General features: G+C 36.8%; 1 protein-coding gene across 1 annotated transcript; it reads left to right on the forward strand.

The window, feature by feature from the left end:
- The first annotated feature begins 197 nt into the window (after positions 1-197).
- Positions 198-23,177, forward strand: tbc1d16 (TBC1 domain family, member 16). The gene is made up of 12 exons (XM_056753735.1): positions 198-337; positions 3,342-3,548; positions 3,696-4,107; positions 9,336-9,524; positions 10,127-10,274; positions 10,684-10,848; positions 11,460-11,608; positions 14,633-14,767; positions 16,019-16,205; positions 18,349-18,528; positions 19,823-19,969; positions 21,877-23,177. The coding sequence occupies exons 2-12, from the start codon at positions 3,374-3,376 to the stop codon at positions 22,132-22,134; spliced, it is 2,145 nt and encodes a 714-aa protein (XP_056609713.1). The 5' UTR covers positions 198-337; positions 3,342-3,373; the 3' UTR covers positions 22,135-23,177.
- The last annotated feature ends 635 nt before the right edge of the window (positions 23,178-23,812 follow it).

Below are 23,812 nucleotides of genomic sequence, written 5' to 3' on the forward strand. Positions count from 1 at the left end.
TTACTTATATTTTACTTATATTATTTATTTATAATTGCATAACGGTTATTACACAGTCACAATATTAATATTAGGTGTCGGAAAAACAATACTATATATCAATTTGATTGTTATAATAAATACTGGACCAATGGGCTTTCGCGCTGCATCTACTTCCGGACAGTAGGCGGGATTTGACTCAGCGCTAGTGGGCGGGGCTTCGTTAAGCAGCGGCAAGCCGAGTGTCACCCACAAACATACGCGTCATTCAATACATCCCATGTGTAACATATGACTCGAGCGGGGCGCTTCTGATGTGGACGAGCAGCAAATGTTGTAATCGTGTCTGGTACTGAAGGTAAGCTTGCTGCTTGTGTGCTTTATCGATGATTTGTGCGGTACTATTCCTGACAATATTTGAAGTTTAAATGTATCGTCCCATATGGATACAGCAGTTGATATGCCTCTGTTATAACTAACATAACGGGACGGGTTTGCGTGTGTCATCTGTCCTAAAAAGGTGTATGTGATGGGGTGGGGAAAAGGCTTGTCTATTTAAATACAATAGTGATATTGGTCAATCGGTCCGATCAGAGGACACAACATCGGATACAGGCCCGACCAGGATCGATATGAACACATGCATGTTCTCCAGATGGGTTGCATTTGTTATGAACTTCAATTTCTTGTAACGTTATAATATGATACTGCGATGATGGGGTGTATACACACCTCGTTTCTTAAGATTTGTACTTTTTACTGGAATTTCTGTTTTCTATTTCTAAAATGTTCTATTTCTATAATGTAAATAAAAAATTGCTTTATGTTGATATGCAATGTAAACAATCTACAGGGTCCTATACATACATCAATATTATATGATATCTTAGTAAATTAACTACAGATATTCTTTTACTTCTTATTTTATTCTTAGAGTCTGTTCGATCAAAATATTGTGTATTCTTTATAGGAGTTTTATTGATAGTTTTATATCTTTAAAAATGTTTTAATACGGGACTGTTTATTCTGGAAAACACAATGCCAATATAGGAATTTTTTATTCGCAGAGCATGTTCTATAAAATACGTTTTATCCTATTGTCTTTATATTAGTCCCGTTGGAATTGTTGTGTATTCTTAAAAAAATATTTTGTGTTCTGTTTGTAAAATGTAGATTTTATCTGACAGCTAGAATAGGATGGCTAAATATGCATTGCTGTTTTATTGCAAATTCTTACATCTCTGTAGTTTGTAAACAGCCCATGTTATGTTCACTGATAAATTCATAATTAGATTTTTGGGGTCTGCTTGTATAGAATGGATTGATAAAAAATTCAAACACATACTATTCATACTGTACATTAAAGTGCATGGAGAAGTTGTTGTGTTGTTGTATGGATTGTGATATCAGCTGGTGAAGGAGGCTTGAGAGGTGCTGATGGGAAAAGAAACACATGCTTCTACTCGTAACAATCTTCTCAGTACACACCTCCTGACAGTTCAACATCACATTTGCCTGATTTGGCCTGCATGTCAAATAGTCTAGTCAATCCTGGATGTGGCGTGTTTATTCACTGCTGTCACGTTTGCACTGTACTTGGATTGTTCATAAAAAGAAAAAGAATGAAATGCAACTCTAGTCTTTGAGCAACCTTACCGGACAGGTTTGCTTAAAAACAGCCATTCACAGATTGCCAGAATGCCTGAAATAGTAGGTTTGATTTTGTAGAGGTTAGAATTACTTATACAATTTCTTCGGGTCAGTTGTGTTTTGTTTTCCACAGTTTATTCTCTTTGCTGTCACATGTTTTGGTTTGTTATAATGTAACTTGTGATTTGGTATTGCAAAAGATGCCATCGCTTGTCATTATCAGGAAACTGACCTCTAATCAGCCGAAACTGCCACCCAGTGAACCAGTAGAGTAGGGGAAGTTCAGGGTACAGTGAATTAACACAGGAAAAAACAAAAATCACAAAGCAGAAGGAAACAGAAATGAAAGTCTAGACCTGAGGAAGTTAGGGATGGTTGCAGAAATGTTGCATAATAAGTCTTACGGACTGAAATATACTTCTTCAGTCAACTAGAATTTTGCATTTCCATGATAAAGTTTAATAGAATAGAATAGGATGAATAAAATACAATAGAAAAGCTTTTACCGTCATTCCACAGTTGTACAACAAACTTTTAATTCACATTTGTTAAAACGCATACAACAGATATATACAGTAGACTGTCTATATCAACATATCAATAGGTCTGTATCTATATAGTATAGCTTATATGGACATGTAAAAAATATACAGAAAATTTTAATATTGAAGGATTATTAGCAGTGTAAGACTCGGTCCCACAATCCAGTTGCTAAGTTCTTTGTCCATTTAGTGGTTTCTCAAATAGCTCAAGGGAGCTAAATCATAGAAGCAGACCCCCATAGTGGTAATTTGGCACCTGTTTTAGCAACAGCGGCTCAAAACTAGCTAACTGATTGGAGAAGTATTAGCCTCACGACGTTTTATTGCTTGGTTATTGATTTATGGATCTTGAACCTTAAAGAACCAGTAGGAGTTTCTTTAACTGACACACTTGTACGTGTGTGTTTAAGGTGTGACTGTGTATGCTTTAGTCACAAGTTCACAACACAAATATCTGTGCAGCCTGTTGCTGCGTCCCAATTTGCCTACTTATACTATGCACTAAAAGTATGTACCAACTTTGTTATGGAAAAGTATATACATTTTAGTGTGTAGTAAAACAATATACACACAGCGGGACATACTAACAGGAAGTGGCCGTTGTTGCCTAGACAACATTATGGCCATGAACTGTCACACACACATCAAAACATAGCTCTTCTTTCCATTTAAGTATTTATTCATTCATTGTTTCATATGTAATGTTAACTCTGTGCTCATATTTATTAATTTAGTGACGCATCAGTTATTCAGTTTGATTAATGCAGTGGAGCGTCGCTTAACTCCGCCTACTCGCAGTGAGTTGTGGGTAATATTAGCCGCTAGAGTATGCATCTTCTGCACCGGAACTAGGAGACCATCCGTGAATCATTGGAATACTCTTTTCAACATACTTCGATTTGGGACATACTAATTATATTTTCGAATACTATTTAGGACGGATAGTATGCGAATTGGGACGCAGCATGTCAGAGAAGTAATTCATTAGATCATTTAGTAATTGTAGTCATAGCAACCACTCAGAATACCCTAGAAACAGCATAGAATAGTTTAGTATCTTAGTATTGTGGTGGCAACAAGCATTCTCATATCTTAAATTTTAGTTTGTAACTCTAATAACCACTAAAGGACGCTACTCTCTCTCTCTCTCTCTCTCTCTCTCTCACACAGAGGATGGGAGCAGTGAGAGGTCACTGGAGGAGATGTCATTCGGTCGACTCTTGCGACGCGCATCCTCCAAAGCCTCTGACCTTTTGACGTTTAACGTGGGCTCAGGGGGATCGCGGACCGTGCTGGATGGAGAAATCATCTTCTCCAAGAACAATGTGTGTGTGCACCCATCCGAAACTCTGCCTGGACTGCCTGAGCATCACCCAGGTACCACATAAACACATCTAAACTAAATCCGAAAAATATCCACGCATATCCCTCATAATGGTTGATCAGCACAGTTTTTTAGTTTTCACGTGACATTAAGAGTTGACTTAATTCGTTCTGCAAATATTTGACTGTGTCCTCTTCTAGGTTACCTGTGTGTGCACCTGGAGAAAGACGAGACCCTCGGCTCCACCCTCATCCTCACCTGGGTACCCAACTCCCGTATCCAACGGCAGGACGAAGAGGCGCTCCGTTACATCACCCCCGAAAGCTCGCCCGTCCGCCGCAACCCCCGCCGCCGTGCCCACCGGCGTCACTCACGCCCGCCACCCGCTCCCGAAGAAGACGAGGAGGAAGATGGAGCAGAGCCCCCCTTACCCAACCAGCAGCTTTCAGAGGAGGGCGACGAAGGATCTTGCGAACTGTCTGCAGACGAGGTGAGTCGAGACAGCACCTTGGGCTCAGACTCGGACACCTTCTCCTCGCCATTCTGCCTGTCACCCGTCAGCGAGGCTCTGGGCGAGAGCAGCAGCTCTGTCTTCTTGGATAATGAGAGCAGGTGAGAAAAAGCTGAGAATGCTGAAATTTGTGTAGGCTATACGTGCCTTAAAGGAATATTTACCAAACCTGTATGACTTCTTTCTATTGAACACAAAGATATTGAATGTCGGTGTCCCAAAAACATGAGGGAACCATTGACCCAACGAGACATTTCTCAAAATATCTTCTTTTGTGTTTCATAGAAGAAAGAGTAACCTGCAGGTTTTTTTAACAACGTGTGGGTGAAGTGATGACATATTTGGTTGAACTATCCCTTGATTAGTGTCAGCATATTGCTCTACTTGCAAACGGATTTGCCAAAGTTATGCCTTGTTATCATCATACAACCTTGAGAGTGGAGATGGGGAGTGTTGAGCACTAAACTATGTAAAAAATTCTCGGTGAGTGTTTGATGTTACCACGACCCTGTCACGTACGTGCCACGATGTTGTTACTGCAGGTCTGTCTGTTTGCAGTAAGCGGAGACGCTCAGAGGTTATTTCTAATTCATAGATCAGTTGAGCATGGCTTTAGTACAGCACGGCATCATGTGCTACGGTTGAACCCTTTCAGTGTCAAAACATAGGACATGTCCCCACCACGTTTTGGAAGAAATTGAGAAATGCTTGGGGAAGGTGTGTATTGTTTAGGGGCCATCAACATCGAAAACTCGTGAAAACTCGCGCCGCTAGCTTGTGGATCATGTGTCCACGCACAAAAATGTATAAACCAATGAACATAGATTTTTAGGCATAGGAATAAACTGTTTTTAAGTGTAATGCACCACAACAGCCTAGTGACCTTTCCCAGAAGACTGTTTGGGAGCCACATACTGTGAGAGCTGGAGTTGAAAAGCGGAGTAGCCATGATAGATATTTGATTTTTTATGAGTTAAAATTTATAAAAGTATTGTTTTTGTCATCTCGGTTCCCACCACTTTTCAAAACAAAGTTACTCCACTGGTGCAAAAAGACAGGTTTGTTGTATTTTTGCTGTTTTTTTACTAAAGCCATGTCTTCTCTGTATATTGATCATGTTTGTCAACGTGCCAAGGCCGATATCACTGTTACTATTGGCCGGCTCTTAAAAGCAAATGACAAATTTATTCACCAGATTCATTTTCACACACCATTTTTACTAACTTGAGTAAATGAGATCAGAATTTCTTGGTACAGAATATTTTCTTGATTTTTCTTGTACAGGTTTTATACAGTTGTATTTCCTTTGTATTTCCTGTTTGAATTGGTGGTTTTGTTGAGAAGAGGAGGTCAACGATCCCCCTAAGGAAAGAAAATATATTTTCTGATATATTAAATATTATGAAATTATTAAAAATAATTTACTTAACTTTAAAATATATATACAGTATATATACATTTTAAATAATGTAAAAATAATTTCAATAATGCATAAGGAATTTTGTTTTCATATATTAAGAAATAATAAGAATTGTATATAATATATTGCTTTATATTTTCCATTATATTGCAACATATTTTATTTTTCGTAAAATCCACTCCCATTGTAAAACCTAAAACAACAGCTTTTAAAGATTTTTGTTTTGTTTTAGAGAACAAAGAAAGCTATAAAGACAATTTGAACGATATAAATGTGTGTAAATAATGACTTTGGGTGAACAAACCCTTTGCAACAATCTCTTTATCACAAAAATATAAACTGCTTTAGCTACAGCCAATGTCCACACATATTTTTTACTGTAATATTACTTAACGGGATAACGAACTTAACGGGATAGTTCTCCCAAAAATAAAATTCTGTCTTCATTTTCTCACCTTCAAGCGGTTTCAAACTTGTACTGTTTAAAGTTTGTTGTTTTGTTGAACGCAAAGAAAGATATTTGGAAGAATTTTTGTCAGTTCTTGGGCATTGTTGACTATCATAGTAGGGAAAAACAACTGTGGCATTCAATTGTGTCCCAGAACTGTTTGATATTTCGCTTTCTTCAAAACATCTTCTTATGTGTTCAACTGAAGAAATAAATGAATACAGTTTTGATACAACTTGAGGGTGTGTAAATGATGACAGATGCTTATTTTTGGGTGAACTGTTCCTTTAAGTTCATTTTTTCGCAGGGAACAAACAAACTAGTCAAATATTTTGTTTACAGGTGTGGACAAAAGTATAAAAAAGGAGGAAAAAAACCCTAACTGTACAGTGAAATGCTGTAATGCTGCTTTGTGAGCACATGGTGGAGACATTACAGGCTGTTATACAGAATTCTCAGTGGTGTTGAGCAGGTTGGTCTTTTGGCAGTGTGAATTCTCGGTCTAATCTTCTGCAGATGAGCCAATAGCGGATTCCCTCCCCCAGCTGCTTCTTTTAACATTCTGTCTCTTTAGCAGTTTCCTCCCTTTGTTATTTAGCCTGGGTTGCAAGGGTGAGGCCAGGACATGAGACAGCCCATCAGAAAAATAAATATCAGCAATCTGCGATCATATTCTGGTTTCACTTCCTCTGTGTGTTTGTATTTTACGTCAATTTGGATTTGCCAATTTTTTTATGTCTTTGTAAGGTTTTCTCTTTTCTTCTGGTTGTGGACTATTGCGAGGTGCCCAAAGGCCCCTCACTGTGTATTGGGCCCCTATTTAGAAATGTGATTTAAAGACTTAAAAATATTTAAACATGATAAAAAGGGTGAAATAACTCTTCAGGATTAAAGAGGTGGACAAAACTGTACATGCTGCTGTTGAAACCCGCATAATCTACTCTGGTTGAGGTCATATTTTGCTAAGAATGTAACTGTAATGTGTTAACAGTATTTGACAGCTCTGGCTCTCTGTGGCATGAAGCTCTTGAGGCGTTTTGTTTCTGTAAGAGCCCCTCAGGGCAGATCCTATCCAAGTGGGTGTTCAGCCTCTTAAAGAAAACCACCCTAAAGGCACACTGGTACAAGCTCAGAGAAACGCCAAATATAACAGAGATCAAGTGTCCGAGACCACCAGCCAGTGCTGAGGCTTTGCATTCCTATAATGATCATTGGAATAGAAAGTTTATTGAAAAATACATTCATGGATGTTACAATTTCGTAAGACCTCCTTTTACTTTAATGAGAGTTTAACTTGAGCTGAAATAGAGTCCACAGGTTTGCGGAAAACCCCAGCTTGAGTCGAGAAATTGTATTAGTTACATTTCATTTATGCATTTGGCAGCAAGAGCGCATTTTTCTCTTCATCATGTGTGTTCCCTGGAAATGGAACCCATGACCTTTGCATTTCTCTACGAGATGAGCTACAGAAATGCTAGTTTCTTGTTTTAGTCAATTCTTACTAGTGCTGTCAAATAGATTAAAAAAATTTGTGTTAGACCACATGTGTCCTATGGTGGGACAGCTGAAATGTAAAAAAAATGACAATCAACATAATTCTCTCTTATGCTATTTTATATTATTAATGTAAATATTTATGATATATAGTAATGTATTATTAACAGTTTTTTTCATATATTTTTTGTCACAGGACACATGGCACGGTTAATTTGTCAACTATCCATTTATATGTATATCTAGTCGCACACACATGCATGTGTAGTTAACAAATATTTACATAAATACATTTATATTTAAATATAATTTACATTATGTATGAATTGTGCTGTACAACAATTAATTCCATTTGTCTTTGCATAATATATGTCTGTGCACTCTGCATATTTATTTTGGTTTTATAAACGCATACACATACAGTACATGTACAGTATGTAATAAAAACGAAATAAATATGTAGTTTAATTATATTTAAATATTAATATAAACATACTGTATATTATATTAACACAAAACGTTTATTCTGGATGCGATTAATCACAAGTCATCGTTGAACAGCCATATGTATATATAAAATTAGATAATTCTAATAAAAACATAAATATTATTACTCATCTCAATTCTTGTATGTATATACATGTATGTTTGTTTATTAATATATACTGTACATACAAATATACTTGCCACACACACACATATATATATATATATATATAAATAAACAAATATTCATTTTGGTATAGATTAATCGCAATTGACAGGACAAATTTTTACATATTTATTTACAGTGTAATTTTATATATCTAAATTTAAAGTATATAAGGAAAACCTTGTTTTCACCTTTCAAAATCTTACAACTAAGAACTCTTAATTGTTTTAAATAACAACTCATGGTATCGAGCCCCACTGTGAAACTCTCAAGACGGGGAGGAGACGTCCACATATGTAACTTCACACCATATTCTCAATATCTCTGACCTGATTCACCATATGGCTTCATGTGTGTGATCCCGCTGTAATGTGCGGTGAGAAAGACCTCTCGAGTACCACATGACCCATAAACATTCAGCCCACTCGGAGTGCATCTGTGACGGAGGCCACGTCTGCGGGGCTTTCTGGCCTGTTAGACGTGCTCTGTTAGAGTGACGAGTGTGAGAGAGACGGCGGTCCCACGGCTCGGGTTTCAGCTCTGGCTGTGTTACAGCAAGAGCCCGAGAGCCAGACCAACAGAGAGACGCGGTGAGGAATAGGACGGAGGGCAAGAGGGAAATTGGCTGCCAGGCTGCTTGATTTGTGTCTCCTCTCGGCTCCTGCCAGCACAATAACCTCCCAGCATTCCTTTCATTCCTGCTCCGCGTCTACACACACACACGTATCCACACCTACAGCTGTCGTCGAGTTTCACACTGAAAAACAGTCATTTACAGTCCACTGACGAACTGAATTGAGTTATTTTATGGGGTTTATAAAAATGGGTTTGAGCTGGTTAGAAAGTATAAATAAAAAGCTTTGATCATACAAAATGCCCATTTACACCAAGGACGATAACTATGAAGATAAAGTTCTAAAAATAATCTTAAATGTAAGAGAATAGCAGAGTCCATGCCACAGTTATAGCTATTTTTTTCCAGCTGATGAACAATAAAACATTGATAGCCAATCATAATCTATTTTAATTTAAAGGGCTCATGCACTTAAAAGAAGAAAATAAATTGCATTGCTTGTTGGTTTGGATCCGAATAAAGTTATCACTATATTTATTGTTTTTGGTGTAAAGTGCCTTTAAAGGTATTATTATGTGTATTGCTCTCTATATATCTCTATATATTTAAAATATATAATTTTGTCCACGGCTGAATATGTTAACATTTATATGTATTTTATTGTGGAAGGTTAACACATAACAAAGTGTTTTTTTCTTTAGCTTTTTACATCATACGTATTAATTGAGATGCCTTTTTTAGAGAATGCGATGAACCCATGGCTCACTCAGCAAGCTCCGCCTCAAGTTTGGATAGCCACGCCCACTACGAGAGCAGCCAGTCACAGGGCGTCCGGTGGGAGGAGCAGCAGAAAGTCATGGCTTTGGAGCACCTGTGTGGGGTTTTCAGAGTGGACTTAGGTCACATGAGGTCACTGCGTCTGTTCTTCAGGTCAGTCCGGATCTAAGAAGCATCCGTGGTTGATTTTAAAACCCGTATGTGGAACCTTATTTTAATACAATTGAATAACAAGCAAAACTGATTTTTTGTCTGTTTTTTTATTTTAAATTGAATTGTATCTGACTTTCTTTATTTGTTTTTACGTCGTGGCGGAGCACCTCATAAGGCTGTGTTATGAAGCATCTAATATATTCATCTACCTCCTCGTATCCTTTCATTGATGTGGTTCATTTTAGAGAATTGTGGTACATATAGTTGCTAGTTCGAACTAAATCATTCATCCTTAACCTGAAGCTGCTTTTCTTCAATATATTTAAATATTCCAGTGGCATGAATAAAAATCTACAGTAGTGTTCGCGTAGTGTGATGATATTGAAAATATGTTAAAAATCTTTTTATGAAGTGGAAAAACAAAGTAACAAATGTTATTACCAACTGAAAGTATTAAAGTGCAAACCGTATATCATTACACTGCTTATAAACCGGAGACACATCCTGCTCAACTTAACGGTTTTATCCTGTATTCTCCAGGATGTGGCTTGTGTTTGCTGTTTGTTCAGACGGTTCTTATGAAAGTGTGTTTGTTTGTACAGCGATGAGGCCTGCACCTGCGGACAGCTAGTTATCGCCAGCAGAGAAAGCCAGTACAAGATTCTTCACTTCCATCACGCCGGGCTGGACAAACTGGCCGAGGTGTTTCAGCAGTGGAAATGCTGTCGAGAGACCCAGCTCAAAGACCAGGTGTGAAGAATCTGCCATACGATATATATATTATTGTTTCACACATTTATATTCATGGCACACACTCGTATACAGTTTGCCGTGCACATCGTTCATGTGTCAGACGCTACGTGGTATTTGCAATTTGAATGAAATGAAATAATTTTGTTATGTGAACAGGTAAGAAAAGTAGCTTTAGGAGAGAGATTTATATTTAAAAAACTTCATATATGATCAAATTAATGTATTCATGTATACCGGATGTATAAATGTTACGTACACACAAAATGAGGATAACAATTGAATCTGAATGCAGGTATTGATATTTACAAAAAAATTAATATGTGCACACTGATTGAATACAATCTGTGAGGAGTGTTATATATGAGGCTCGTTGACTCATTTTGTTTCTTGTTCACCTTCCTCTCAGGTGTCAGATGAGAAATCCTGCATGCAGTTTTCTATCCGCAGACCCGCCTTACCCTCCTCTGAGATGCATCCTGAGGAGCGTCTTTATCGCCGTCTGGACGTCAGCTCCTGGCTCCGGCATCTCAACAACAGCGGCCAGGTGCTGGAGGAGTACAAGCTCCGCAAGGTCAGATTTGAGTGATTGACAGCTGTCGATCATCCTTACTGGGCATCTGCACGTGCTGCTTGTTTTCTGTCGTCTAAACCAGACCTGAAAAACAACTTCTAGTTGTAACACAAGCTTGGCAAGAATGGAAGACTACCAAAACAGCCTGTGTGTCCTGTACTCTAAACCAGCATTATTAAAAGTGATAGTTCACCAAAAAAATTAAATTATTTTAATATGTATTCATCCTCATGCCACTCCAAACCTGTTTGACATTCCGTCTTGTGCGGAAGACAAAAGAAGATCTCTAGAAAATTTTGGTAACCGAACAACATTTGACTCCCAATTGACTTCCATTGTATTAACACAAAACCAGACATTTCTCAAAATATCTTCTTTTGTGTTTAAGAGAAAAAGTGACATAAGAGGTTTAAATGACATTAAGGTGAATGAATTATGACAGAATTTTAATTTTATATAAACTCTCCCTTAAAGTTGGCAGTCTGATAGTTCAAGTGGGTTTAATCTTTGTCTATGTAACAAATAGAAAAACATTGTCTATGTCTTTTTAATCCCAGTAAAGCTTTGAAACGATTGAAGATCCGCAGAGTTCAATCTTTTTGCTCTTTCAGGCAATTTTCTTCGGAGGCATTGACCCATCCATACGTGGTGAGGTGTGGCCCTTCCTGCTGCATTACTACAGCTATGACTCCACCTCTGAGGAGCGTGAAGCCTGGAGACTTCAGAAGCGTGTGGAGTACCAGGAGATCCAGCAGAGAAGGTTAGAGACTCATGGCCAAACGAGACTAAAACCTTCACCTTCAGTCTAAAGTGCTTCCAAGGCTTCCATACTTTTATATTTATCAAGTACAAAGCTTTTTTCATCATTTAATCAAAGGTCTCTTTCACAATCACATTTATACTTATAGCAAATCTAAATATATATATATTTTTATTTTAAATTTAATACTTGTTTGATACAAACAAACTTTAAACATTTAGAAACATATGAATTCTTTATAGAATGTTTCATTGGATGCACAAGCTGCCCCCGGTCAATGTTTGGTTATTATTATTTTATTTTATTTATATAACTTTAAAATGTATATTAATATTTTATTGTATATAAATTGTATTAAATTAATTTAACGGTTATTCATTCTTTGCGGAGGTCTACCGGAAGTGAGGGCCACATAACGTTTGTTAATGTTGTTGCCACTGAAACCCTCCATTGACAGAAAAATACAATAAAATAATTGTAGACATATATGTTATTGTTTAATGCCTGTATTTGCTGTATTCTACGGGCTGTTGTTCTACGTCGCGTCTGGGACAAATCTGTTATTAATATGGTGGAATCGACAGGTTTTCTGTATTAATGTGCTATTCCCAAACAGATAAATGCATCTTGCAGCTTATGGTGAAGTCAGTTTGTACATTAAAGATGATTTCAGTCAAATAACATCTAATATAATGTTTAATTATGAGAGTGGTGTGTTGCGTAGCTGCTGGACACCGTCCTGAGTTGTAGCCGAGCGAAGCGGCCAGTTTCCGATTGGTGCAATGAACGTAGTCGAATGTAATGTTCAATATAGATGCTTTAGCGAAGAAAGCACCGCCTTCTAGTTAAAAGATCCAATCGTCATCCGATAAAGACTGACAATTCACTGGGGCGGTGCATGCCCATCTGTGTGCAGTCCATAATCATTGATCGGAAATATGCTTTTTAATTATATTTTTTAGAAATATCTGCCTTCCACCATTCAAGGTGACAGGAAGTCTGTCTCGCTATGACGTAAATAGCTGTCCAGAGACATTGCAAACATGGCCGCCGTGTTGCACGATTTTTTTACGTCCAATGTAGACTAGTTAAAGTGGAAAAGTGGTATTTTATTGTTCACAATTTGAATGTCTCACACTGACTTCCTATTAGATGTTTGACATAATTGGCTGATTATAATAGCGTGTTATTTATGAAATGAGACAATTTAACTGTCTTTTAACTGAGATACGGTCTATTGTATATGAAACTGAGGTCATTTAGCTGAATCAGCTGGAAATCTGTACCAACTTGCATTTGTTGCCATTGAGTAGTTGAAATCTTAAAAAAGACTGAGAGTCTGTAACATTTGACTAGTAATTTCCTGTATGTTCAAATTTTTCACGCCTTTGTCACTGAACAACATATCTCATTGTCGTAAATTGGCTGGAAGGAATTTTTCTGTTTGTTACATGGCTTTTTTGCAATGCTAATGACAAACGTGGTCTGTTTATACAATGAGTAAAAGCCTCTGTGGGATTTTCTAGCAACGACCGTAACCGATCGATAAATGTGTGCAGATGTAAACACTCTGTGGTTCACCTGAAACAATTAACTCCACCATTACATTCGTTGTCAGGCCATTAATAGAGTACTTAAAAGACTGATGATCATGTTTCACAACGCTGGCAATGATCAATCCAGCACCTTTTTCCCTCTAATATAGTCATTACCACAACGGAAAACAGTTCTTTTAAAAATGGCTTCAAAGAACATATATGTGTATTCTTATTGTACTTTAAAAATTATCTAAAGAAATCAATATTGTATTTTAGCATCTTCAGTGTATCCAATTTAATATTTAATAAAAACTAAAATATTTAATAATAATTATATTTAATAATAATTTATTTGATAATATATCATTAATAATTAACTATTAATTTAAAATGAATAAAAATTCAAATAATATATAATATTACTTCATCCTTTTTTACAATGAATTAACTATAATGATTGAATATAATTTATGAATAAAAATATGAATTATTTTTCAAACAAATGTCTTGAGATCAAAATACTTGTAGGTCAAGAGAAAACAAACAATACAGAAAATGTAATGAAAATGATTTTAATTTTTCAGTATAACACATCAGATTGTACAGTTGTTCAGTGCTCTGAACATCTTTGTCTGGTGAGACTACAACAGTGATAAAAAAGACCTTATTTACGTTTAATATGATGTCTTTTGGAGTAGAAAGGTACATAAATAAATATCGTCTTTTAGTACCAATACATACACGTACCAGGGAACATCCCACTTCCATTATACCTTTTTTTAGAAATATGGTTTTCGCTTTGTTGCAATTACATACAGTTTGATCTATTTTGAAATATTTAAGTGATAAATATAAAGGGGGAAAAGTATAGTATTTCACTGGCCTAACCGAGCCATTGAATTAAAGCCAACACGTTTCACCTCATGCGGTTATTTATTTGAATAATTGTTGGGTTTATAGTGTTTATGTAAAGAGTGATGCTGAGCATTGAGTCTAAGCCTCGTGGGGCCGGTGAGGGAATCAGGGAGATGTGGGAATAAGTTCACACAAACACAGGTCTCGAAACACTTACATGAAGTTGCATCAGGTCTGGCATTGATTCCAGAAAACAAACAGTGTTAATGAAATCCCACCTGCTTGTTATGAGAATGTCTGTAGCCGCAGGGACCACCAGCTTTCAGGACGAGAATGTTAAGCTGTTGAATATGGCGTTTCATGTTCCATTCTGTTCTGCTGTCTTAAGATTTTGTTATCCTTATGTTCTGCTTTTGTTTCGTTGTGTTTTCTCATAATGTGTCTGTTCTTTTTCTCAGTAATTCTGTTGTGTATTCTGTAAAGATTTTTTCCCTTGATCTATTTGTCATGGGTGTTTGTTTTATTTTAATGTTATTTTAAAGATCTCATCTGGTCTTGAATTTTGTTTTCTCTTTAACTTGCTTCATTTTTGTTATAGTTGATCTCTTTTGTTCTTTCATTCTCTCCGCAGGTTGTCCATGAGTCCCGAGGAACACAGTGAGTTCTGGAGGAAGGTTCAGTTTACTGTTGATAAGGATGTTGTCAGAACTGATAGAAGCAACATGTTCTTCAGGGGCGAGAACAATCCCAATGTCGAAATCATGAGGTTAGAATCTTTTATCTGCCCATTCTTGACGTCCATATTCAAACAGAAAAAGATGTGATTATTTTTACAATCTTCAGGTTGGCAAAAAGGTGCAGCCACAGTCTTCGGCAGCATGAATTCTTCATGAAATCCGTAGTAGTACTTTTCCAATCATATTTAGCTTTTAAACACCATTGTTAAAGGCGGGGTGTCCGATTTCCAAATTACTCTTCTTTAGATAAAGTCGGACCGAGTACCAAAACAACCTTTTAGCTAATCAGCAGTAAGGTGCACAGTGCACAGGATGGACATTAGTCGAGCCGAGCGCTGATGAAAGTGAAAGATGGGGTTAGGGGTGTGTCTGTTTTGGTGAATTGAACATCAACAACGGCTATAAGAAATCGGACACTCCGTCTTTAATTTTTCATAATTTAATACCTAACAAATTGATATTGTAGTGTTGCTTAAAAAGCGTATTTATGGTATCTTTAAAATAAAAATGAATATTTAATATTTGGGGATTCTATACATAGGGATATTATTGTTAGAGAGAACTATGCTGTAGATATAAAAATCCAAAATATGAAAATCTATTACTGTTGATCATTAAGATTAAAACGGCAATAGGCAATTTCACCCCCATCTTTAAATTTTACAAATAGCACAACTCGTCTATGCTAAAATGATGACAGAATCATGTTTTCTTAAATTGGGTCACAAGATTTTTTTAATTATTATTCTTAAACAGTGGTTTAAAACTTTGACAAGTTTAGTTTTCATTGTGAAGCCCCTCTTGTGTATGATTCATCCCTTTGTGTCCCCCCCAAACGAGTTCTTATAATCTTAAAGTCACAATATTTTGATAAAATTGTATTAATTGCTAAATTATACATTGCCTGAACACAGAACTTATGATCATTATAAATTTGATAAATTGCCATAAAACCGTTGTCCCCGGTTGCCATCTTAGGCCCTCCAGTTCTGAAGCAAAATATCTAAAGCATCATCACAATTTGGAAAGATATCGAGATATCAAATTTGAGTTATATTGCTAATACATATAAAAACAATGGAATTGTTCCATGTGTTTATATACCTTAACAATTTCTGAAATGCCTAATTTATCTTTTAAATCAGTCATGCTTTTTCAGTTAACATGTATTAAATCTGATTGTTTTTTTCAATAATAATTATCAACATCTGCTAATTTAGTTATTCTCCAAAAGTTTTTTTTTCGAACAAAGGTTTTTTCTTTCCCCGCATGTCTTTTAGACGAATCCTGTTGAACTACGCCGTGTTGAATCCGGACATGGGATACTGTCAGGGCATGTCAGATCTGGTGGCCCCTCTGTTGACAGAGATCCAGGACGAGAGCGACACGTTCTGGTGCTTTGTAGGTCTCATGGAGAACACAATCTTCATCAGTTCTCCCAGAGATGAAGATATGGAGAGACAGCTGGTGAGAATATCTCGAAACACTGTGACACTGTGAGGAGAATTAAAGTGAAAAAAAATTCTCAGGAAAGGTACAATGGATTCAAATATGGATGAATACGTTCTCTTTAGGCAATGCGAGTTTATTTTTGTATAGCACATTTCATACACAATGGTAATTCAAAGTGCTTTTCATAAAAATAATTCAAATAATCCTATAAAAATAATCACAACAATAAAAACAGGGAGTTTAAAAAAATTAAACATAAAAAAAAATTGATTTAAAGTTAATTAAAACAGTAAAGAACAAAATAAATAATAACAATATGATTAATATAGCTCTAAGCAGCGATACGGGGTCAAGCCCCCCAAGGTGCCGCAAGGGCAGCGGAGGTATTTTACAGAGGTATTTCTCGAAAAATGGCCCCAGAAATCAAAAGTCAATTCGGCCATTTCTGTTCGGCTTTGTTCAAAGATCATACGAACGGAGCTTGGAAAAAATGTACCGCTTTTGACAAATTAGCAGTGACAAAAATGTCTTTGACATGATTTACAATTATTTATGAACGAGTGTTAGAAAATAACAAATGAGGCATCAATGTTATAGGCACGGACCAGTAGAAATAATGACAGTTAGAAAACAAATGTCAGATAAAGCGTTATATAAAATAGTTATAAGCAATTATATTAAAAGCATCACATCTTATGAACGCTAGGTGGCGCTGTTCTTGAAACTCCAAGGGTACCTTTGGGACTGTAATTCGATGTGTCAAATTTGGTGGGATATATCACTAGATTAATTACAAATTTCAAAATGGCGGACAGGCACGTAATCGTAATCATAGGATCTGGCATGACACAAGGAGTCTGTAGACACAGAGATCTCGATTTTCAGACAAACATTTCAAAAGTTACGAGCAAATCTTTTAAATCTTACGACCCACTGTTCCCCAATTTAACAAGGACCCCCAGTCCGAGGTGTCAATGACGCGCACCAAGTTTCGTATCAATGAATCTAAGATTGGCTGAGCTAGAGCCTCCAATACATTTTTGGGTGAACTTCGAAAAGTTTCTGACCTCATGACTTATGAACAACTGCAATTCCGGAGCAACACGTCTGTGCGGCTCAGTCCAAAGATCGTCTTAGACTATTTTTATGACAATCGGTAACTAGGACTTTTAGCGGAAAAACACAATACTGTTCTTTTTCGAGATGGCACTGACATGACTGAGTCCAACACATGTAATGTGATGAGCGTGAGGAGTGCATGACATGTACAGAGTTTAATTTCTGTAGATTTCTGATTGAACGGTTGGTGTAGAGTGAGAGCTTGAGCCCCCATAATTGGTCATATGAGTATTGAGGGCAACCACTACAAGTTTCATCATTAACCTACAGTTCATAGGGCTGCCATAGACTCCCATTGGCAAAGAAGAAGCAGTAGTGGCCATAACCCCTACGGGGCTTGGCCCCTAATAAGAATATTATGTGAACAATATTAATATGAAAGCTCTTATAGGGGTGTAACAATATATCATGACACAATACAGTATATAATCTATGTTTTGTGCAGGTATGGCCATTTATTTTTACCTGATATGACGTCTGTCTATTTAATGATTTTTTACGTCTTACCTTTTCTACTATTTATATTATATTTATAAGTTCTCGTTGGGTTTAACTTTCTTAATTGCTTTCTTTTAAAAAATATATATTTTTTTCAGTGTCAGATCTATTCAGTAGTTTTTAATATAGGCCTAATCACAGAATGTTCTGTTAACATTGAATGTTGTCAGTTCTTTAACAAAAATAGTTTAATGTACAAAGTGTAACACTATCATAAACTCGAAATTATGTTTTATATCAAATCGTGAGCTGAGTGTACCCTGTTATTTTAATGTTGATGCAACTTTGATGTAAAGAAATGTTGTGCAACCCAACAACTTTGCTGTTGCTCAGTGGTTTGTTAGAACACGGCGCTAGCAGCAAAGTCATGGGTTCGGTTCCAGGGATTGCACATACTCCGATACAAATGTATAGTATAATGCAATGTAAGACGCTTTGGATAAAAGCGTCTGCCAAATGCATAAATGTAAATCTAACTTCCTGTTTGCACACATAGAGAAGAATTAAAGGTTAGTTTGTGTGTTTTGTTCTGTATGTCTAGATGTATCTGAGAGAGCTGTTACGGCTGATGCTGCCACGGTTTCACCTTCATCTAACCCGGCTGGGTGAGGACGGGCTTCAGTTGCTGTTCTGTCACCGCTGGATTCTTCTCTGTTTCAAGCGCGAGTTTCCTGAGGCAGAAGCACTGCGCATGTGGGAGGCCTGCTGGGCTCACTACCAGGTACATCTGTTTCTGGTGATCTCAGAGCCGCTGAGCTGTGGTCGGATCTTCTTGCAGAAAACGGAGAAGTTTGTGGTTTATGTTTATAAGCGTTAGGTGGAAAAAGATTAAAGGTTAACTCCGGAGAAGAAGGTTAAATCCGGAGGTGAGATGAGAGTTTAATGAGTCCAATGTTATACAATGCTTGAATATACAGTATAGCACATATATTTTACATAAGCATACTGTTAATAAATGATGAAAAAAATGTATAAATATTTGCATCAAATCATACACAAACAGAGATGTTGCCATGTTTAATGTGTTATTCTTAGAATTCAGAACATAATTAATATTGCATATAGGAATTTATAGTCCGTTTAATATTTGACCTGTGGTTCTCTCTCCTTTATCTCAAATGTGTGCTTTCACTGCGCATGTGTGCGAGTGTGTTTGCGTGTGTGTGTCTATGTCGACGTGTGCAAGTATGTATGCATATTTTGTGTGTCGAGCATTTGTATGTCTGTCTTTTGTGTTTTCACCATTTTCTTGTTTTTACAGGTGTATGACTTCAGTTGTTTTACTTGTAGTAAACATGTCTCATGTAAAGCTGCTTTGTGCAAATGAAAATTGTAAAAAGCGCAATATAAATAAAGTTGAGTTGAGTTGAGTTAGTGTAGAACCTCATAGATTCAATTGAAACATTTGCAAGTGTGAATTTCCTCTTCTTGACTTCCTTTCGTTTTTTTCTTATGATTTTAAGAGTAGTCAGTGCAATTCCTTAAAATAATTGTGAAGGATGATAATTGATCAAATTATAATCGCGATTGTTTTCCTCACAGTCTTAATCACGAGTAGGAAACCCGTCAATCACCATACACTCAACAGTGCATTAGTAGTGTAAAGATCGTGGGTTCAAAACGTACTAAGAAAACATGGTTTACTTTAAATGCACGCTAAATAATTTTTGATAAAAGTAAGAGAAAAAAAACGTGGAATGTGCAAATTCTTATCCATTAGATAAACGTATGGGTGCCCGTGTGGCTTTAAATATCTCTGCCGAGAGTCTAATGAAGATGAGATGCTAATTAACAGGCTTTCACAGAATTCATTTGCATATATTGGCATGCAAATAACAAGGTGATTTCGGGGAGCAAAGTGGTTTGCCCCTCATTTGCATGTTGCCATTTACTGCTCCGTAATTGGCTCCGTTTGCATCTGGCCTCTTCGAGATTGGCCGGAGTTACACGAGCCTGTGTTCTATTGGCTGTGTCCACTGATGCTTTTCTATCTTTGCATTTATGTTCTTTGACAGACGGACTATTTCCATTTGTTCCTGTGTGTTGCCATCATTGTGCTGTACGGCGACGACGTTACGGAACAGCAACTCGCCACAGATCAGATGTTGCTGCACTTTAGTAACCTCTCCATGCACATGAATGGAGAACTGGTGCTGAGAAAGGTATAAACACACACACACTCAGAGGCGCTCATGGTTATGTATGGTGTAGTCTATGTGTCAAACAGAGGTGATGAGCTCCTCACTGCTGCATACAAAACTTGTTTTTTCTCACAGCAACCGTTTCAGTTCCAAATAAACTCAATGCAGGAACTGTCAAGTGTCAATTAAGTTTCAAGTTTTTTTCAAATGTATACAGATGTTGGCGACAAAATGTACATATAAGTGATTGTTGTAAGCAGGGGGTTAAGTTGGGCCGGAGCCCGTCTCGATCTGCCCCCAGCATATGTGTTCGGCTCTTTTAGTGTTATGGAGTGGCAGTCTGCCGTGCCCCAGCATAAATCTGCATTGCCCTAGTATAAATCTCAAGTTTAAGTAACAATTTACCTTATTTGTCAGTGTACACACTTACATTGATAATCACAGAAAAACAGATCTATATGCAACGTGGTAACCCAACTCATTTCTCAATATACGTTCTTTAGCGGTCTTCTGTCCTCCTGTTCTCGCTCTACGTCATCAATAACCGTCAAGAGCTTTGTCTTGTTTCGGAAGGCTGCGTCCTCTGGAACTCTCAATTGAATCCTGCTACGTCGTCTCGTTTCATAAGAGCAGGCCGGACACTCCGTATGCTCCCTTCTAATGCGACCTACTTTCGGCAGGATTCGAAGGACACATGAGGTGTATCCTTCGTTGCTAGAAATAACAATTCTTTGCGTCGGCCAACGTATATTATTTGAACAAACGGCAGACACTGCACATTCAATAAAATATATTGTGTTTAAATGTTAACAATTTATGTCATGTTTTTTAATCTGAGCAGGCATTTGTAGTTAATAGGTTTGCGAGTGTTTTGTGAGTTTTAAAAGGTTTAAAACAGTAAGGCAAAATATGCTACATTTGTTTAGATATGTTGGCATTGTTTAGGGTAGAAAGTAACTTTTTATCTCTTAAAATCCTGTAGAAATCATTTTAATCAATTTGACAAGTGTGTTCAAGTGCATCGTGTTGTCATCCCGCTGGAAGTCCCAGAAGTCATTGCGCCACGTCCATCCTTGTTCTTCCGAGCCGGCCTCGCAAGACCAGACTTGTCCGTTCTTTGCATTCTTGTTGTTGAGAAACGGCGATAATCGCACATTAACTGCGTGCGCGGAGTAAACATTCCCTGTGTTCTATTCCGAAGTCTCTTCGAAGAGAACAGCTCTTGATGTGCAAGCTCTGAAGGGAAAAACACAATTGTGTGACTGGGTTTTGCAAATATCTAACCAATAAAAAGTATTAAAAAGTGCTTGTCAACTTTGTACTTTTTTAATGACTAAATACTGTGTAGTGTCAATGTTTGTTTTCCATTTCCTGAAAAACAGCAAATTTGGACATCCAAGGTTTTGGAAAGACAGCGACCATATGATACATTACATGTCTTCAAAAGCCATTTAATAGTTTTATGGAAGGAAAGGACAAAATTTGAAGTCTTCCTCTCTTCACTGGAACAACCTGTTATTCAAAAAATTAAACTTTTAATAACATATTTATTTCTTAACATTAGCAATTTTTCATAATTTTCTTTTTGTTGTACAATTTACATACAACTTGTTATAGAACTGACAAAGAAATGAAAGTGAATGATATTAACAATAAATTGAGAAATAAAATAAGAAATCTAAACCCTACTGAAGCAGTAACAGCACAAAATGAAATAAACAAAACTTTATATATTTTGACACCGATCACATCTTGGGAACTCAACCAATAGGATTAAACTGACATCATATCGTACAAAAAAACGGCACAGCTCTGCAATTCATCTAATGTTGTTATTTTGCGATAAATAACGTTGACCAAATATGCATTAGTTTTGCTTGATTTAATCCTGTTTTTTATACTGTTTCTCTCACAATCTCTAATTCCAGGCACGTAGTTTGCTCTATCAGTTCCGCCTCCTTCCCAGAGTTCCCTGCAGCTTACACGATCTGTGTAAACTGTGCGGGCCCGGAATGTGGGACAGCCGCTACATCCCTGCCGTTGAATGTTCCGGAGAGCATCCCGACTCTCAGAGCTGCCCCTATGGAGGCACAGCCACACCCGACAGCCCACCCTTACCCAGTCCCAACGAGGGCAAAAGAAGCTCCAAAACTCGTGACATTTTCACGTTCCGCAAGCACTCTTGACTCGAGCGGGAGTCGCTGGAACTTCAGGTCTTTATTCACCTCATCAGAGATTCAGACATCGGTGTGAAAAACTGCCTTCACCATAAAATCCTTCGGGAAGCGATGTTGACGTCCTCCTATGGAATGTCTTTGTAGGCTTGTTAGGTGGAGCAGATTGGATTATGTCATTTCATCAATAATGCACAGGTACAATAATAACAGACAATCTTCATCCATCTTTCATGAGACCACATCGTGCGGACTGACATTGAGGAATATTTTTGTTTGTTATTTTTTGGTTTGTTAATATCTACTGTGTATGCATGTGTGTAATGCCTGTGTGTGGTATGTTACCACAGTTGTAAGGAAGCCATTGCTGGACATTTTTGGTTAATTTGTGCAATCTTAAATCACGAATACGAAGCTGTTCAGTCGATGGCCAACGGTAAGGTGCAGAACACTGTTATCAGGAGGTCTGTGACATCACAGCGTTATGGTTTTGTTATCATACCATATATGCCTTTCATATCCTCACAATAAATATTATTATATATGCGCTGGAGACGATTTTCTTTTTATCATGAACCAGCCGCTTTGAGAGCAAGTCAGAGAAAAATCACAAATTTGAGTACTTAAAACACGTTTTTGGTCTTATTGTTGATTCTCAGTTATTCTGAAGCTTAAGAGACAAATAATGATGTGGTTTAGGCTGCTGTTGTAGGTTATAGTTCAATTTTCTCAAGTCTTTCCAAGAGTTAATGCGGCTTAATGTACTAAAGGTCACGACAATAATGGCAAATAGTGAGATGACAATAGATACGCTGAGATGCAAAACTTGACCTTTCTAGTATACAATGCTCACATTTTACAATTCAGTCAATTCCCAATGGATACAATGCTTTCCTTTTTTCTTTTTGAATCAGTTTTGCTATAAAATGCATAAGGAAAGAAAAATAGCTTCAATACAGCAAGCGCATTAATTATGAGGCTTGTGAATTATTTTAAATTGGGTTTTGTTTGGAATTGGAGGAAACGAAATAAAAGTATAAATGTTTTTACAATAATTTCATCTGTCTCCTTATTTATTTGAAACTTAATAATAAGCAATAAAAATTACAAATATAAATAAAAACTTGCACGCAACCTTACATTTTCAGTACAAGTCATTAGAATTCAAATATATAAATGGGACAGTTCAACCAAAAATAAAAAAAACATTTACTTCATTTATTTTGATGAATGTTGGTAGCCGAATGACGGTGGTACACATTGACTTCTATTGTATGGACACAAAACCGATGTAAGTCAATTCGTACCGCCGTTGTTCGCTTCAAAATTACAAGATTGTTTTGTGTTCTGCTGAAGAAAGAAAGTCATGCAGGTTTAAAATAACAAGTGGATGAGTAAATGATGACAGAATTTTTCTTTTTGGGTGAACTATAACTTTAAACTGATTTTAAACACCCTACCTAAAATACTGAATTTTTACAGTGTAGGTTGAATCAAAAGGGAAATATCTATTTATGCATTATTGTCATTATTTTGAAAACATCACACTTTATCTGGACTAAAATGATAATTTACACTTAAAAAACACTAAAAAGTGTTTATAATGTTGATGCTGTTCATTTTTCAGACAAGCTTTTTGTTTTGTCTTCACGGTCTGTGTTAAATCGTGGCCACAGAAGGTGCTAATCTC

This window comes from Triplophysa dalaica, chromosome 7 (genome assembly GCF_015846415.1).
Source record: "Triplophysa dalaica isolate WHDGS20190420 chromosome 7, ASM1584641v1, whole genome shotgun sequence".
In the NCBI taxonomy this organism is placed as follows: Eukaryota; Metazoa; Chordata; class Actinopteri; order Cypriniformes; family Nemacheilidae; genus Triplophysa; species Triplophysa dalaica.

Excerpts from the sequence above, each read along its gene's own strand:
- tbc1d16 (XM_056753735.1), top strand. The coding sequence starts at position 3,374 with ATGTCATTCGGTCGACTCTTGCGACGCGCATCCTCCAAAGCCTCTGAC. Across the intron at positions 4,108-9,335 it reads TTCTTGGATAATGAGAGCAG|AGAATGCGATGAACCCATGG; the intron begins GTGAGAAAAAGC and ends TGCCTTTTTTAG. Across the intron at positions 18,529-19,822 it reads CCTGCTGGGCTCACTACCAG|ACGGACTATTTCCATTTGTT; the intron begins GTACATCTGTTT and ends GTTCTTTGACAG.